This window comes from Mastacembelus armatus, chromosome 11 (assembly GCF_900324485.2).
Source record: "Mastacembelus armatus chromosome 11, fMasArm1.2, whole genome shotgun sequence".
In the NCBI taxonomy this organism is placed as follows: Eukaryota; Metazoa; Chordata; class Actinopteri; order Synbranchiformes; family Mastacembelidae; genus Mastacembelus; species Mastacembelus armatus.
In genome coordinates this window covers 18128381-18145280 of record NC_046643.1, presented here as the reverse complement: position 1 = coordinate 18145280, position 16900 = coordinate 18128381, and the positions used below count along the sequence as shown (strand labels likewise).

The following is a 16900-nucleotide window of genomic DNA, read 5'->3' as shown; positions in this document are numbered from 1 at the left end:
ACTGGGACCAGAAAACAATTGTAGAATCATTTCACCACTGAAAATTAGTAATGACAAATCTTTATTTCAGACAAGAATTAAAAGCTTTTCTTCATTTGACAAACATTTATGACATTTATTTCCAAAATACAAAACTTCTTCAACTTGCAGACACAAAAAGCAAAACATTTTAAGGCAAACGTGTTAGGCAGCAAAAACTCAGGCAGTGATGTGAAAATTTGATTCAGTCCGGTCTGGAAGCATGTTCAGCTGGAAACACAGATATGGAGCTTTTTTAAAAACGCTAACATGCTTACTCTGACAGTCGACAAACTGCATTACTGTGGGAATGTTACTTAAAGCTCTTGGCAGTGGAAACACTTTAGCTTACAAAACAGTCACATTATACATACATCAATATGCAGCACAATTTGGACAGGCAGACTTTTGATTCTGCAGAGGCCATTGGTTAATACTGTGCCATGTTGCAGTCCCTGAGAAAAACACAGTCATGCAGTAATGTTAAATACAGCGCTGAGCTTGACCACAGACCAGTCAGACAATATCTGCTGTTTGTTCTTGACATTGATGGGTCATTAGAGCTGTTTTTTGTTTTACAAACACATTTTTATGAGAAGTTCATTTCTCATGTAGTTTTTTTTTTTTTTACACTTAACACTTTAAACCTGCCTATTTAAGCGTCGCTCAAATTAAAGAGACAATTTTTCTTTTGCAGATAAAACCTACACATCTTTTTAGCACTGTGGCTGCTGTGGTTCCTGTTGTGTTTAAAGCATGTGGCAGTATATCACAGTGGGTTTCATATAGAGTGCACTTAACGGGTTTACAGCCATGCTAGCAGCTCTGTGGTGGTGCTTTGAGCTAAATGCTAACGTCAACATGCTGACATTCTCATACAACACTGCTAACATGCTGTTGCAAAGCATGCATTATGTTTATCATGACTGCTAACATTTGCTAATACTGAATGCTGAAGTTCAGCTGAGGTTGGTATGAATATCCTTCATTTTGCAGGTGTTTGGCCAACAGGTAGCAGACAAATGACATTGTGTCCTGATGTGTGTCATTACAGTTTGTCCAAAGGATGACATCGATGTGTGCACCAAATGTCATGGCAATCCACTAATTGGATGATGTGCTACTTTAAGGTGGTCCTCACACTGTGCTTGGAGGCAGTAAGCTCCATACTTCTGGTGCTTCAAGGTTGTTAAGATAAGTGCTCTGTGTTTTGCATGTTAAGACATAAAATGTGGCCACTTTGCTCACTTCAGTCATAAAACCCTGTAACTGCAAATGACCAGTGGTCCAAAAGAAACAGAAAAACAATCTGCATGGAACATAATACAAAACTATAAACATCAAGCTTTGCCACAACTCATCCATCTTCACTCAGTGTAACAAATAAGAGCGTGAAGAGGCGAACTCATCCTCAGCTTTCAAGTTCTGTGAAAATGTGCTTCATCATGACAGGAAAGAGTCGTCTCCTTCCTCCTCCTTGTTTGGTCCCGGATCACTGAAGCAGCGTGATATTTTCAGCTGGTCCTGCTCCTCCTGGTCGTCCGGTGCTTTGGCCCTCGGCCCGGTGGTGGCTTGGTCTCGCAGTGTGCTACTTTGATTGGGCCGCTGGGATGATTCATTCAACAGGCCAACGGCATCTTGGGATCTGGGACTTCGCTGAACCGCCGGGCCTCTGGGACTCTCACTGTCATCATAAGTGTAAACCTTGTGTTCTGAGACACAGGAATAGTACAGCAACAGGTTAGCACGCAACTTGTCTCTCAGTGGGCAACAAAACATGTTGAACTTTAACCTGAGAGCCCACAAAGGTCAGTGCAGCCAATCACTCTTCACCACTGTCTGACATAACAAAAACCTAATTAGCCCACTTGTGTTTTTGCATTTCACAAACTGTTAGCCACATTAGCATTGCAGATAAGGTGGTGGATTTCATACAGCGCCCCCTGGCAGGCCAGAGGGGCATTTACCAGCTCAGAGCACGCAGCACCATGATGGGAACGTACATTAGGAGAGTTCTCAGTTTGAAGGCCTAATGACAAGTACACACTGCAGGTTTTAGCACCACACGCTGAACGAACTGAACCTGTAAATTCAGCTCCTTTAATCTCAGGTGATCTTTCGAATCTCTGCCCTCAGGCTATAAACAAATAAAACAATTGGCTGTGAGAGAAATGGCTTCATCACAGAAGGAAAATAGTGGCTGTGTCAAACTGACTGAATTTGTTCACTGTGCTGTGAACCTCTCTAAACAACATGGTGCATGTCTACCTCTGAATAAATCCTGATGATAATAATTACATACATATTTCATGGGCTTCAATAAGATCCACTAATTAAAAATGAATGGAGCATGAAGCCTGTATTAGGCTATTAAGTCTAAAACTGATGCAGTGGTATGGGCTGGACATGAAATGAGAAATGAGAATGTTTGTGTCATTTCACAAAGCTCTTTATTGTGTTTCCTGCCTTGTATTATATCTGTGCTTATTATCTCATTTCCAAGTCATAAGTGTTTAAAACAAAAAAAAAAAATCTGTTTTATTAAAGATGTAAATTATTACTATTGTTTCCTCCATTTCATACTTACAGCAAAATTATTTCCCAATATAATTTTAATCCACAATTATATTCTCAAATATTGTTTTACAGTTGCACTAAAAGTGTGTGAAAAGCTGTTTTTCTACTGAAGCTCTGACAGAAATGATCTGGACTGTGTGACTGACCTGAATCAAAGAAGACTTTTCTGGCAGGAGGCGTTTCATGACGGTTTGCAGGAACTGTGAGGTAGTGACTCATCTGCGAATGAGACATTTGTCAGGAGACGCGTTACAAAACATTTAAACGACAACAACCACTCTCAGCAAATCTGGATTAATGTACGATTATGTTATTGTTATAACTCACCCTCTTCTCCATCTCCACTCTCTGCTTCCTGAAGCGAATCTCACTCACGTTGTCCTCGAAGGGGTCGGTCATCAGGTCGTGTCTGCTGTAGGAACGAAGCTGACGGGCAGAAACATTAAGGCAGTTTGAGTTAGCAAATGACAAGCCTTTATTGAAACTTATCAGGTGCCTGCAACACATCTCTACTCTGCGTTCAGCACATTCACAGACACACATCAGTAAATGATGAGTAAAGGGCACTACCCTCTGTCTGGTCTTCTGCAGGTTGGCTCGCAGGATCTTCCTGATCTCTTCCTCACGACTCTTCGAGATGCTTGGAATCGCCCGTCGGGTCTGAGGTTCTTTCGGCTGGATGTTCCTGCAGGGACACACATCAGCTGCTGTAAGTGTGGAGGAACAGGACGTTTCTGATAAAAGCAACAAATGATCTTAGAAACTACTTATGAAGGACTTTTGAAGGGATTCAGCTGCTCAAAAACATGTTTCCGTTTCCATGGCTGATCTATATCAGAGGTTTGGTTTGTGGGTTTTTAGGAGCAACAAAGGTTCATCTTCTAGGATCTAGGATCTTCAGGGATCTGCTGGAGCCTATCCCAGCTCTCTTTGGGTGAAAGGCAGGGGTCCACCCTGGACAGGTCACCAGTCCATCACAGGGCCACATAGAGACAAACAACCTCACACACTCACACTCACTCCTATGGGCAATTTAGAGTCACCAATCAACCTGACATACATGTTTTTGGACAGTGGGAGGAAACCAGAGTACCTGGAGAAAACCCACACAAGCACTGGGAGAACATGCAGACTCCACACAGAAAGGCCCCTGATGGGTTTCAAACCAGAAACCTTCTTGCTGTGAGGCAACAGTGCTAACCACTGAACCACCGTGCAGCCCTAGCAACAAATTATTATAAAATTATTAAATCATTTACACAAAAAATAGTATGATGAAAAATGCAGATTCTACTTTTGTCCTTGTCTCCTGCTTAGTTAAGCTGCTTGTTTTGGGTCACTGATTTTTTTTAAACTGATTGTTGTTTCAGTTTCAATGAAATATAAATATTCCTGTCCCAGCACCAGGGACAGGAAGTACAAGCTGCTCTCTTCACTGATACTTACTGCATGGAGACGGACGACACGAGCGTCGGCAGCTTGGCGGAGCTCCCGCTCTCCACCAGCATCATGGCCTGCTTCATCTCCATCTTGTTGTAGAAGGAGATGAGCTGAGGCTCCGTGGAGCGCTCGCCTGCGATCAGCCACCTCTTCACGTAGGCCTTGTTGAAGCGGTTCAGCCTGAGGACGGCAAGAAGACCAGGCATCAGATCTTTGTGAAGGTTATTTTGTCTGGTGTTTCTGTTTTACAGGATTTAATGCTCAGTGCTGATGTTTAGATCCTAAACCACCACACATGAACAAGAACAACGTCATTAAATTGTCACCTTCAGGCTGAAGACACAGTTGAAAAAGCAAGTTCTCTCCTATTATACTTAATTTATTTAAAGTATATAATATTAGCAGGTGCATCACACCTGCTCGCTATATAAAACCTGGCGACTGTTTAAGACCAAAGTCTGGACAAAAGTGAAAAACCACTTGCTTGTAACTTTCCTGATAAAGGAGAAAACAGAGGGTCATACTTGTCTTTCCAATGATGGTGTCCATAATGTCCACAGATGTCTTCGATTCCTGTGAGGAGATGATCCATGAACTAAAGACAGAATGAGATTTTAGATGATGCACATTTGTCTTTGATGAGCTGAAAAGTCTGAAACAGACTCTTGAGTGTTTCCTTTCTCTTTCTTATGAAACTAATGGTAACTGCTGTCACCTGCGTGTGAATCTCCTCATTAATGGACCCTTTGCTTTCCTTCTTCTTCTTCACTGCCAGGAGCTCCACCAGAGGCCTGATGGTCATGCCCTGAGACAGAAGTGAGACCAAACAGGTATTTCATACATTTTCTCATGCACAAAACAAAAACAAGCTGTTTCTGTGTCTGACTTCTGTTTATTTAGAGTCACCTTTAAACTGCAGCACCCTCTATGTCCTCTTTATCATTTATCATTATTTGAAAGAGGACCAAACTAAGGAAAAACACACTAATGAAATGCAAATTATGTTCCTGCTTTCAGATTTCAATATTTTCCAAAATAATCAAATCCACCGTGCTATTTATTGATTTCCGAATAACTGTCAAGATTTTTGATTCTTTTTCTACAGAAAACAATTTTCATGTAATTCTTTATTTTAACAAGCAGCTTTATTGAGATTGTGTTCACCTTTTCCACAGACTGTGTCCATGATTAAACTTATACAGCTGAAATATGGACCGAAATATCTTTACTCTTCTCACCTGCACAAAGACTGTGAAGAAGATGACGGTGATGATGGCAGTGAGGAACATGTTCTTCATTTGACTTTCGGTCAGCAGGAACCCCAGGGAGAAGGCAATGGCGCCTCGCAGGCCACCGTAGGCCACGATGAACTGGTCCTTTTTGGTGAGCTTCACAATACGGAACTTATTGATGATGTAGGTCAGACCAATAACTCCTGAAACACAAACAACGGGATAATTTGCAACGCAGGTCAAGCCCAAGGGGCATAATAATAAAGCATAATAATACTTTGTACTGACCCAGCACTCTTGACACTAAACAGAGGATGATGGTGAAGATGACGAACGTCCAGTTCCAGGCGTGAGGACCGGCCATCGTGGAGACACCGAGGAAGATGAAGATGAGAGTCTCGCTCACGCTGCTCCACATTTTCAGGAAATATTTGATGGTGGTGTAGGACTTGTGGGAGATGTTGGCTTCCACGTATGGCCTCATCATCACGCCACAAGCTATCAACCTGAAGGAACCGAGGACAGAGGAAGTAAACTTTACAACTCCCCCTGCAGGAAACAAAAGCAGTGAAAACACTTTTCGGTGTCAGGTTTACGGTGCTGCCTGCTCCTGGATGCACATCTTCCATCTTCCCTGCTCCGTTTGTCACGGTGGAGCTGTGTAGTGTCCTTATCAACAAGCAGGTTAATTGCTGTTTGTTGTTACAACAGAAAAACAGGACGTAACGCAAACTTACGACATGATCCCTGACAGATGGAAGACCTCCGCAGAGAGGTACGCCATGTAGCTGTACAGGAAAACAAACAGGGGCTCGATGACGCGGGTGTGAGAGGTAAAACGTGAAGTAAAGGCACCCAGGACGCCGTATATGGCTCCCACCATGATGCCTCCCAACGAAACCACAAAGAAACAGACCACACCGAGGAGGGCATCACTGACAGTCACGGTCCCTTTATGGGAAAACTCCTTGAACAGGTGGTACAGCACCTGCAGAGACAGAAACACAGGCAGAGACAGAGTTTGTAAACTTTTCAGATTCCCCAGTGTCTTGTGTTTCATTCATAAACGTCCTGGCAGTTTGGCTCTGATTCATGTCAGTTTTACCAAACGCTGCCAAACAGGGTTTTAGCTGTTGATTAGCAGTTTATCGAAAACTATAATTAGCTTTCCTCTATATTTAAACCTCTGCACTCACTCACTCCACTCAACCTTTGTCTTTTTTTTTTTGCTGATCATAATTCAGATGGAGACTGAAACCTGTCTCAGCAAGTGCAGGAAGGTTTTTAATAACTTTCTATTGTATTTGTCTTTATTCTGAACTGTACTGTTTCTGGATCATGTCTGCAAAGCATCCTGCAAACTTGTTTTTGAATATTAAGGAATATTAAAGAAAGGCTGCTATTATTTGGATTGTGCAGCACTGGCAGAGACCTGCAGGCTGAGTGCTTTCTGGTTGTTCATTTGTGCTGGTAATGGCTGCAACCAAACCTCTTCCTGAAATGAAAAAAAAAAAGGCTAGACACTTTGACCGTTCAACCACTGACCACAAAACCATGGTGTTGATCAAGGTTTTACTCCTAGCAGACCCACAGGAATTGCTTTAATCACCGTTTGTATTAATAATGCAAGAAAAAGAAATTGTTCAAATTATTACTGGTGGTATGCAACAGCAGCAGAGTTCAGCTTCTGAAAGTTCTATTTCTCAGCTTCAAATGGACCCACCTGGAATGTAAACACCACTTTAAATGGAGTCTCATTAAGCAGAGATCTAAACAAAGTCACGGCTGGACTTTAAAATGTTTGTCTGAATCTTGATCTACCTCCAGTACAGCAGCGTCTGTGCTGATGCCTGAGAAAAGCTTCTGTGCATCGTCCATTTATCAAACATTTGTCTTTTCATGAGCTGATGCACAGAGGAAGTCATTTACAGCAGCATTACACATTACACATTTGCTGTTGCTGTGCAGGTTTTGCCCAGCAACATTTAATCTTTAAAAACCTGGTCTGGAGGAGAGAGCTGAGACATGGATGAACAGAAAACTGAGCTGTAAAGAGACAGCCTCAGTTTGCCCCCAGATATTTATCCTACCCTGTTTCAGCTCCAAATCTAGCATTTCTTCATGTCTCAGTGGTGGGTGGGTGTGAGACAGTGTAAAAGGGCTGGTAACTTTTTCACTGGAAAGTCAATCAAATGATTACAAAATCACAAAAAGCCCCAAAATGCCTAGAACAACTACAATGAAATACAAAACCACTAAAAAGAAACAGAAAATAAACAACAGCACAGTGTGTAAACTCCCTGACTCACCACAGTGACGGCGTCGTTCAATAGTGACTCCCCGAACACGAGGATGTGCAGCAGCTCGTTGATGTGGATCTCCTCAAATACGGCCAGGACAGCAACGGGGTCCACGGCCGAGATGATGGAGCCAAACAGGAGGCAGGACAGCAGGTCCACACTGGCCAGCTCCACGCCCTCGGCCTTGCACACGCCGTACATCATCCCGCCGATGAAGAAGGCGTTCCACAGCGTACCCACCACCGCAAACACCAGGATGGTGCCCATGTTCTCTGTGAAGGGCCGAATGGGGAGGAAGTAGCCGGCATCGAGGATGATAGGGGGCAGCAGGTAGAGGAAAAAGCGCTGCGAGTCGAGGATGGGGGCTTTCTCTCTGATGACCTTGATGATGCCACCGATCAGCAGACCAACAACGATCAGCAGGCAGCTCTCCGGAACAACATCCGACACTCTGGGAATAATGTGGAAACCTGCGGAGAGGAAGTGTTTTACTCATGAGCTCAAATTATCCAAACATTATACATCAACCTTCCCTTTCTACTGAAACTGAAGAATAAAACAGCAGAAACCTGCACCTTAAAGAACGCCACATTCATGTATATGATAATATACCGATGCATTATGGTGTTCATGGCATTAATATTGCAGCTGGTAACGTTGGAGCTAATATGCTCATAATTTGAATGTGGCTCAACAGTAACTCTCATTTTAAACCATAACCAGAAACTAAACTAAGCAGATAAATGCAGTGCAGTGAATATTTGCCTTTAAATCTTTAATCTTGTGACACTGGGTGATTAGCTTCAGACTGTTTAGCACTACAGACCAGGATAAACAGGTCCCCTGGGGGTTGCAGGTGTGGGTTTGCATGGTTGGTGATCCAGCCCTGATCAATATCATGTGTCGTACGTTTATTTATCATTTCAGCAGCAGGAAAAACTCCCAACCAGGGCTGTGTTGAAGCAGCATCACTCACAGGGAACAACAGCTTAGAGGAAAATCCAGACAACACGCTGTTAATGCTGAAACTTGATTGTATGAATGTTTAGGGGCAGTGAGCCTGATACAGCAGTGCCTTCATACTGGGCCTGTTTTACTGTCCTCTCTGTCAGCTACATGAGGCCTTGACATTCAGACTCTGTCATGAACGGGGTCCATGCTGCAGTGCTGCGTGCAACCGCCCTCGCCCCCTCCTCTCCAGTCCAGGTCTGCACACTAGGATCTTTGTTATCAAGCAGCACATTCGGACAGGAAGTCCAACCGGCCCGTGGACTCAACAGCTGGATGCACAGATAAGATACCAGAGAGCTGCAATGACAAAGCATGTGAGAGACTGCTGCAGCCAATCAGAATGATCACAGCCCGGTGTTTTGACATTCAACATGGTGGCACGGTGCATGTCAAACAACCAAGATCACGGTGCATCATTATTCGTACTTAAACTGTCCCGTCAGATTTACATCGTAAAAATCGGAAGATTTTAGGGTTTCTGGCTGTTGGTCCAAACAAAAGGTCTGAAGGCATCAGTGGCTAAGGAGGACAGACAGTTTTCACTATTTTCTGACATTTGGCAGACTAAATGTTTGCTGATCCTCTCTCTCTGAAGGGACAAACTATTTTAAAACTCAAATCTCTGACAGAACACAGAATGGGTTGAGACTTGTGGCTCCAAAGTGTTTTCCACACCAAAGCTTCAAGGACAGTTTGGGAATTTTGGGAGCTTGTGCACATGAAACAGGTGGTGTCTGGTCAAGGTTAAACATAATATACAAATTTATTATCCATCAAAGGTAAAAACCGAGTTATAGCACAAACTAACAACACTGAGGGTATAAATATGCCCATAAGACAAGTTGTATGAGTCCAGCCTCTCAACATATAAAGTCTGCAGCTGCGTCAAAACTAAAGTTCAGAGATTATTTATCATAAATCTCCAGAGACTCTTTTCCCATCTATTTATTAGACTCAACAACAGTCAGCCCGCTCTGTGAAGGCCACATTTAGACTCTAATCCTCCACCATTTGCTTTGACAGACGTTCACACCATCAGGCCCGTCCTGAAATAACCACAGCAGCCTGTGGAAACATGCTCAGCAGACTGGAAGCAATGGGAATATGTTGTCATATTTCTTAGTTAAAGCAGGGCTGGGAGATGGGAACTGTGAGCCCTCAGCAGAGCAGCAGATCAGGGGCGTCTCTGTTCGTAGCTCCAGCATCAATCTGCTCAGCGTTAATTAGGCCGATCGTTGCTGAGGAACATCCCCGACCTCTGCTGAACCGTGTACGTGAAAGCTTTTGTGGTGCTGCATGAAATCGATCGATCGATTTGGGTTAGTGTCAGTTTGAAGACGACAGGTTTTGAAACTGGAAAAATAAAAATCAGATGAAGTGAGTTTAGTAGGTATGAGAGTAGTAAACATCTGCTGGTTGTGTTGAAAAGCTTTCACAGCCTCCTCTCACCTTCGGAGGAAAACAAGTTTGATCACAGGGCAGAAACATGTCAAACACAGTGTCAGTGGTTTCTAGAGCTGCAATGAGTTATTTTCATTAGTGATGAATGTCTTTATAAAGTAAAGCTGCCGTCCAAAGACTCCTAGCATCATTTATCACAAAGACAAGCTGCAAAAATACCTAAAAGCTAAAATGTGAGTTTTACTTAGAGAAGCAGAGAAATGATTCACACATTATAGCAGTTATGTTGAATTTATTCAACCAGTCACAGCAACTGATCAACTGTTTTCTGAATTCAGTCCAGATGTTTAAGAAACTCTGTGGTGTATTTATTTCTGTCTGCAGGTTTCAGTTCTTCTGTGCTGGTGTCATTTTGCTCTACAAACACTTTTTTAGAAACTTTCTTAGAAACTGTACAGTTTGTGTTCGGGTGGGGGAGACCTTCAGCCCAGACGACCAGGACCTCTAATTTAGAAAACCCCAGCCCCTCGCTGGTGGCACATCTGTGGCACTTACCGAGTTTCATCAGCAGGGCAAGGAGGATCCACAGAGAGATCTCAAAGGGCTGCTTGACATAGGAGTAGTTGAAGGACAGGACGGGGAACGCCTTTTCGTGAGTCGTGGAGCTAGTTTGGTGGTGGTCCTCCTGTGTCCTGGATGGATTTCTCCCCGTCTCGTTGTTTCCTGAAGCATCACGACTCGCGGAGGCAAAAACGAGCAATAAAAGACACAGGAACCCGGTCAGACTGGGGCTGCTCCGGGACACGAACATTTTCAGATGGTACGAGGACTGGGCAGCTGTTCCCGTTCCTGTTCAGCTTTCGATCATATGAAGATGAGGACCGGACGGGAAGGGAGTGGGGTGCGCTACGTAGAAGCGCGCACTTTTACGCACAGACTCCTCACGCATCTTAAACCACTACAGTGCGTGGAAATTACGCATAGTCGTAGAACACACGACGTTTGATGTTGCAAACAGAAAACGCTCCTGTCACCGGTGGGTGCTCAGTTTGAGACCAAAGCATCGAGGCGACTTACAGCCCGGTGGTTGTTTTCTGGGTCATTCCAACCTGTTGTCTCCGTTTCGAGCACGACCGAGCGTCAACTTGCATCAAGTAGCAAAACCCACGACACAGAAACCTCCCTCTGTCTCTCTGTACTGCAGCAGGCAGCTCCTCCACAGCGCAACTACAGTTCAAGTGACATCTGCTGGAGAGGAGGACCAAACCGACCACAGACACTACATCCTGCTTCTGTGGCGCAGCTGCTCCACCTCTGTAGCACAGGTTGGAGTGTTCATTTTTCATACCACGTTGTACTTCTACTCCATTACACTTACAAATGGAAAACAAAAACTTTTTACTCATTATTTTATAACTCCAGTTACTAATCATCTCTCAGATTAGGATTTCACATAAAAAACATGATTGTTGCAAAGGTGAGCCTCAGCCAGTTATGACATTACAGTACCATGTTATTCATCACATGCAATGATTCAATAATTGAATAATAATAATAGAACAAGGACCAGTCTACAAAATAAGTACTTTTGACTTTAAATTATGATGTGAATTCACACTATTTCTGTTGCTTTTTAATATCTTTAATATCTTTTTATAGAAAATTACAGAAATTAGATGTTAAATCACAAAAACTAATGACCAAACTGAAATATTTGTAGCTAATATCAATAAATACTGCAGCTGGTAACGTTGGAGCTAATATGCTCATAATTTGAATGTGGCTCAACAGTAACTCTCATTTTAAACCATAACCAGAAACTAAACTAAGCAGATAAATGCAGTGCAGTGAATATTTGCCTTTAAGTCTTTAGCACTACAGACCAGGATAAACAGGTCCCCTGGGGCTTGCAGGTGTGGGTTTGCATGGTTGGTGATCCAGCCCTGATCAATATCATGTGTCGTACGTTTATTTATCATTTCAGCAGCAGGAAAAACTCCCAACCAGGGCTGTGTTGAAGCAGCATCACTCACAGGGAACAACAGCTTAGAGGAAAATCCAGACAACACGCTGTTAATGCTGAAACTTGATTGTATGAATGTTTAGGGGCAGAGCCTCTAAACTGTATATATCAATAAATACAGTTAGTCTGCTGCTGAGAGACTTTTCCACAGAATAACTGGGTTAGTTTCAGTGACTGTTTACAAAGACATGTAAATTATCTGGGGCTGCAGGGGAAAACAGAGCACTAAGATCCTATGTGGCAAATACTCTGATATGATCATTCTGTGTACTGTAGTAAAAATACTGTGTAACTCACATCAATTGTGCAGTGTGGTCAAACTACAGGGCAGGTTCACTAATGCTATCCTTCCTCAGGAATCTAAGCTGCGAAATAAGACAGTTTGCTACTTAGAACAATGACTCACACTTTCCTCCTGGGACACTTACTGTAGATTTTCCTTCCAGCCACAAACCACAAACATATCAACTCTCTAAACATCCTCCATCATACAGCATCTTCAACTTTCACAAACAATCTGTCAAACCGCCCACAGAGCTGTGACAGTCCCCTGTTGCTCTCAGGCGGTTGGATGTGTCAGCTCCACCCTCTCTGCCATGCGTCTGGTGCTGTACAGAGACACAGCCGTCCCCACCGTGGCCATCGTGACGGCGATGGGGTCGATGAAGCTGCTCCGTGGCTGCATGCGGAGCTCACCTGACATCTGCCTCTGCACACAGACAGAAAGACGTGTTCAAAGTCTGAAGAGAGAGCACCTCGGGCTGAAACACTGAAGCCACCAAGTCTCAAATCTTTATGTGATTATAGAATATCTTTCAACTGATGGCATGTTTCTTTTTATTGACAGAAAAATGAAACAGTCTTTGTACTAATTTAGTGCATAGTTAATTATTTTTATTATAAATTAAGTCAAGCCTTTCAGCTTAGAAAGATATGATACAGAGAACAGCGAGATGATCCCATGTGAAAGAACCCAGTGAAGGAAGAGGGTCACACACCATGTCATGAAATCACTTTATTTATAACTTAATCATCTTATTTATCTTCTAAATAAAGTGATTTTTGTTGTGATGCGTGGTCCTCCCCTGTGTTCAGTGGAAACAGAATAATGCAGGATAACTCCTGATTATGTTTACATTCAGTAATCTGGACAACTTTCAGACTGACTCTCTCCGTAACAAATTTCAGTTTGTGCAGCACTTAATGACAGATCCTAATGAGATTTACATCTCCCTCAGCTGAACTTTGTGTTACAGGTTTAAATTGCTTGATTCAAGAAGAACTCAGTCCAACAAAAACAGTTATGGTGATAATTCTGTGGTTTTTATGAACCTCACTAATATTTATAAATCTCAGACTGTGGCACCCTCCAGTGGTAAAATCAGAAAAGACATGATGCTTCATTCTGAACATTTCTGCAGCAGAGCTGTGGAGGAATCTGAGCAGGTTATATAACACAAATCTCCTGAGATGATCTATGTCAGCTCTCTGTAAAATATTAATTTACATGTTGTCTTACTGCTATTCTTTGTCTTTGTCTGTATAAAGTGTAAAGCTTTGTGTTCTCAGGGAAGTGATCAAGAAGAAGCAGTTTTAATGAGAGTACAGATCAGACTCTAACCTGGAGGAGATGAAAGTATCCCGGTGTCAGTCTTCCCAGTCTGATGATCATTTCTGTTGCTGCTCAACAACTTTCCTGAAGGAGAAGAAAATTGTCATCACCACAGTAATAGATGTAAGACATTATTGACACTCAGGGTCAGGTCTGTTTACACCTTGTCATAGTCTTCCTAAGAACAATTAGTTCAAAGGTAGTGGGATATGGTTGTTTCCTCAAACAGTGACTGACTGTCTGTTCCTACACTGCCTATTTTTCTGAATTGTGAGGATTTCATCCAATCATAGATTTTACCATCTCAGATACTTTCATCTGGATAATTTTAGAAGTCTGGAAAAAAAAAAACTTTCCAGCATTTCATAATGAAAACTCCAGAAATTGGATGTATACTTTAAGCAATTTGTTTTTACACTTTAACATAACTTTTTCTTCAGAAACATACAGGCACCATCACTGAATGCAAAGTAATTTAAATGTCTGTAAATGTAAACACAATCTAAAGCAAAAATAATTTCTCTATAACATCACCAGATAAGGTCAGCCTCACAGTTTGAAGTCATCGGCTTCTGGAGGAGTTGATGAGCACCTAGCAGGGATCCGACAGCAGCACCCACTCTCACCCTCAGCTTCATCAACGGCTGCAGCAGAGTGACCGGGTGTGAAACTCAGCAGCCTGAACAAACTGAAGAGGCTCCTGTGTGTCACTGCTGAACACACACTCTCCTTCATACACAAACACACACTCACAAAGCTGCATGAAAAGCCCCGACCTGTCAGATCTGATTTGGTCATCCAACCAGTAAAATGAATGAGAGCAGAGAGAAGAAGAAGAAGTGGCTCTGTGTTGCGCGCTTGATGGAACATGTGTGTTAATGCACTGCAGTGACTTATGTAACCCAGAAACACTAAGCAGAAAATACTTTTTCTGAATAGACCTTCAGCTCCAAAACAACAAGCTGTAACCGTCAATAAGAGTTAACATTTTCTGGACATGCAGATTTTTTCTGAAGTAACATCAGGCCTCATGTAAATTAAATCCCCTACACTGGAGAATAAATGCATAGAAACATATTTAGACATTACAATTAGAGGTTGAACAGACTGTGAGAAGATAAACATAGACTTAAAGGAATTGGAGAATTTGTTTACAGTCTAATCTTCATATTTTGTTAATATTTTCTGAAAGATTAAATCTCCAAATGTTGACATTTCTGACTTACAGAACAATTTCGACTCTGTTTTAGGAACCAGAAAATGGAAACTGTCTAAGACATATTAACCACATAGGCTATCTTTCTTCATTTAAAAGCGTCTTATAATTATCACATGCTAAATATGGGGACAAAGGGTGTTACCCTCCATGCACAGCATGATTTCCCTGCAGATGACCTGTTTGCAAAGTCTACCACAGACAGAAGATTGAACATTAACTGAAGTTACAGCAGCTGTGCCACACGCGTAAATTGCGCACAGCCTACACACGTGTTTGGCGAAAGTACAGCGATTTAAAGCGCAATGCAAGAAAACGTATTACGTCACCAGTCACCATCCATTATTGTGGACTAACGTCACTTTATTTTATTTCAAAATTGAAACTTTTAAATTTCTCTTGGATTAACGCGCGGTGACGTCATTTTAAAGCACTTTAAGCACTTAGGACAAGTTCAAGCTCAGATCTCAAACAGTGAATTCAGAATCTGGAGAAAACCTTATGACTACGACAAACACAGAAGAGAACATGGACCCGGGCTTGGTGGTTCTGCCGACCAACTACATGCCTGTTACGCTCAGGGTTTTAGCTCGAAAAGTGGCAGCGGTGCCGTGGGAAAAACTTGATGACGCTACTGCTCAAGGTGAACAACAGAGGATTATGAGGCAGCATCGTGTTATCAAGTTTTTTACCGACCGTCCAATCCCTTTTCGAAAAGACGAGACGCAAATCAGTCTCTCAAAAGACACAACAGAGAGCCTGCCCACAGAACCAAACAAAACAGCGCAGAGTGAGTTCACAGTGCAGGACAATGAGCGAGATGATGAGAGACTGCATGAAGAATGGCAGGAGCCGAAAAACAGAGCGAAGAACATGGACCCGGGCTTGGTGGTTCTGCCGACCAACTACATGCCTGTTACACTCAGGATTTTAGTTCGGAAGGTAGCAACGGTGCCGTGGGAAAAACTTGATACTGCCACTGCTCACCAAGAACAAGAAAGGCTTTTAAGGCAGTATCGTGTTATCAAGTTTTTCACAAACCGACCGTTCCCTGTTGGAAAACAGAGACAAATCGCCCCTGTGACAGACACAACACAGACCATGACCACTGATTCCAATACGACGGCCGTGTCCACAGTGCAGAACAATGAGCGAGATCGTGCACAAGACGAGACAAGCGTGTATGAGGAATGGCACGAGACACTTGGTCTCAAAATAGTGTCCCAGCTAGTGGGCCATCTTCTACGCGTAAAGCGCGTGAAATCTGTCAACTTGCAGACCATCTCGGCTGTCATGAAAACACTCAACCCGATGATCCTCGCAGAGATCGCGAGCTGTGACGTTGCCATCCAGACAGATAACCGCAGCATTAAAAAGCTGGTGGACCTGGTGATAGATGATCTGCACAAAGAGTTCCGCACATCAGCTGTGCTCTGTGAGGCCACACTGTCCGGGGACCCACGGTTATACAGGCGCATGACGCAGGCGCTCAGACAACACCTGGAGACGCCCAGAAACGACCGGGGATGTAGGTGGTTTTGCAGCTCTATTGGCAAATCCATCAGGATGTCGTTCCGCCAGAGTCTGGTTAAGCTGTTTGAAAAAACTGAGTTTTGTTTCCTGTGTTAAAAACAGAATGTGCAGACTGCAAACAAAAAGTTCAGGCCCAATTTCCGGAGTCTTGAGACGGGTCTAAGGGCCACACAGGTGCCCCAGCTATGATTTCAAACCGGATCCTGTTCCCCAGATTTCTCCACGCGTTCAGACATTATATTTTAAATAAAATGAAATGAAAACTTACATTTTTGTTTCAAAAATTCTTCTTTACCTAAAAGTCTGAAGTTCTGATGTGAAAATGCATAAAAACAAACGATACAATCAGAGGTTTAATGATCATAAGATTATGGGGAGAGAAGGTGGAAAATGTCATTACAACACATTATTGCTTACAAAAGAACTTGTGGTAGTTCTATCATTATTATGGCTCAGTGTTCCATCTGAAAATGCTGTCAAATTAGGTTTAGGCTACTTTATTGATTTAATATACACAAGTGTTAACTGTACTGTGCA

At 42.8% G+C, this 16900-nt stretch overlaps 1 protein-coding gene and 1 long non-coding RNA gene across 2 annotated transcripts; one reads left to right on the top strand and one right to left on the bottom strand.

Moving 5' to 3' along the window:
* Positions 1 to 51: 51 nt before the first annotated feature.
* slc9a1b (solute carrier family 9 member A1b) lies at positions 52 to 11144 on the bottom strand. The gene is made up of 12 exons (XM_026300196.2): positions 10535 to 11144; positions 7577 to 8037; positions 6005 to 6255; positions 5556 to 5773; positions 5274 to 5470; positions 4751 to 4840; positions 4560 to 4630; positions 4042 to 4215; positions 3166 to 3280; positions 2923 to 3021; positions 2742 to 2814; positions 52 to 1730 (listed from the first exon to the last, which is right to left on the bottom strand). Exons 1-12 carry the CDS (start codon positions 10788 to 10790, stop codon positions 1462 to 1464), a joined length of 2274 nt encoding a protein of 757 aa, XP_026155981.1. The 5' UTR covers positions 10791 to 11144; the 3' UTR covers positions 52 to 1461.
* A 28-nt stretch (positions 11145 to 11172) lies between these two features.
* LOC113126238 (uncharacterized) lies at positions 11173 to 14380 on the top strand. Its single transcript, XR_003295291.1, has 3 exons — positions 11173 to 11304; positions 13572 to 13737; positions 14152 to 14380. It is a non-coding gene; the product is annotated as an uncharacterized LOC113126238 (long non-coding RNA).
* Positions 14381 to 16900: the final 2520 nt, after the last annotated feature.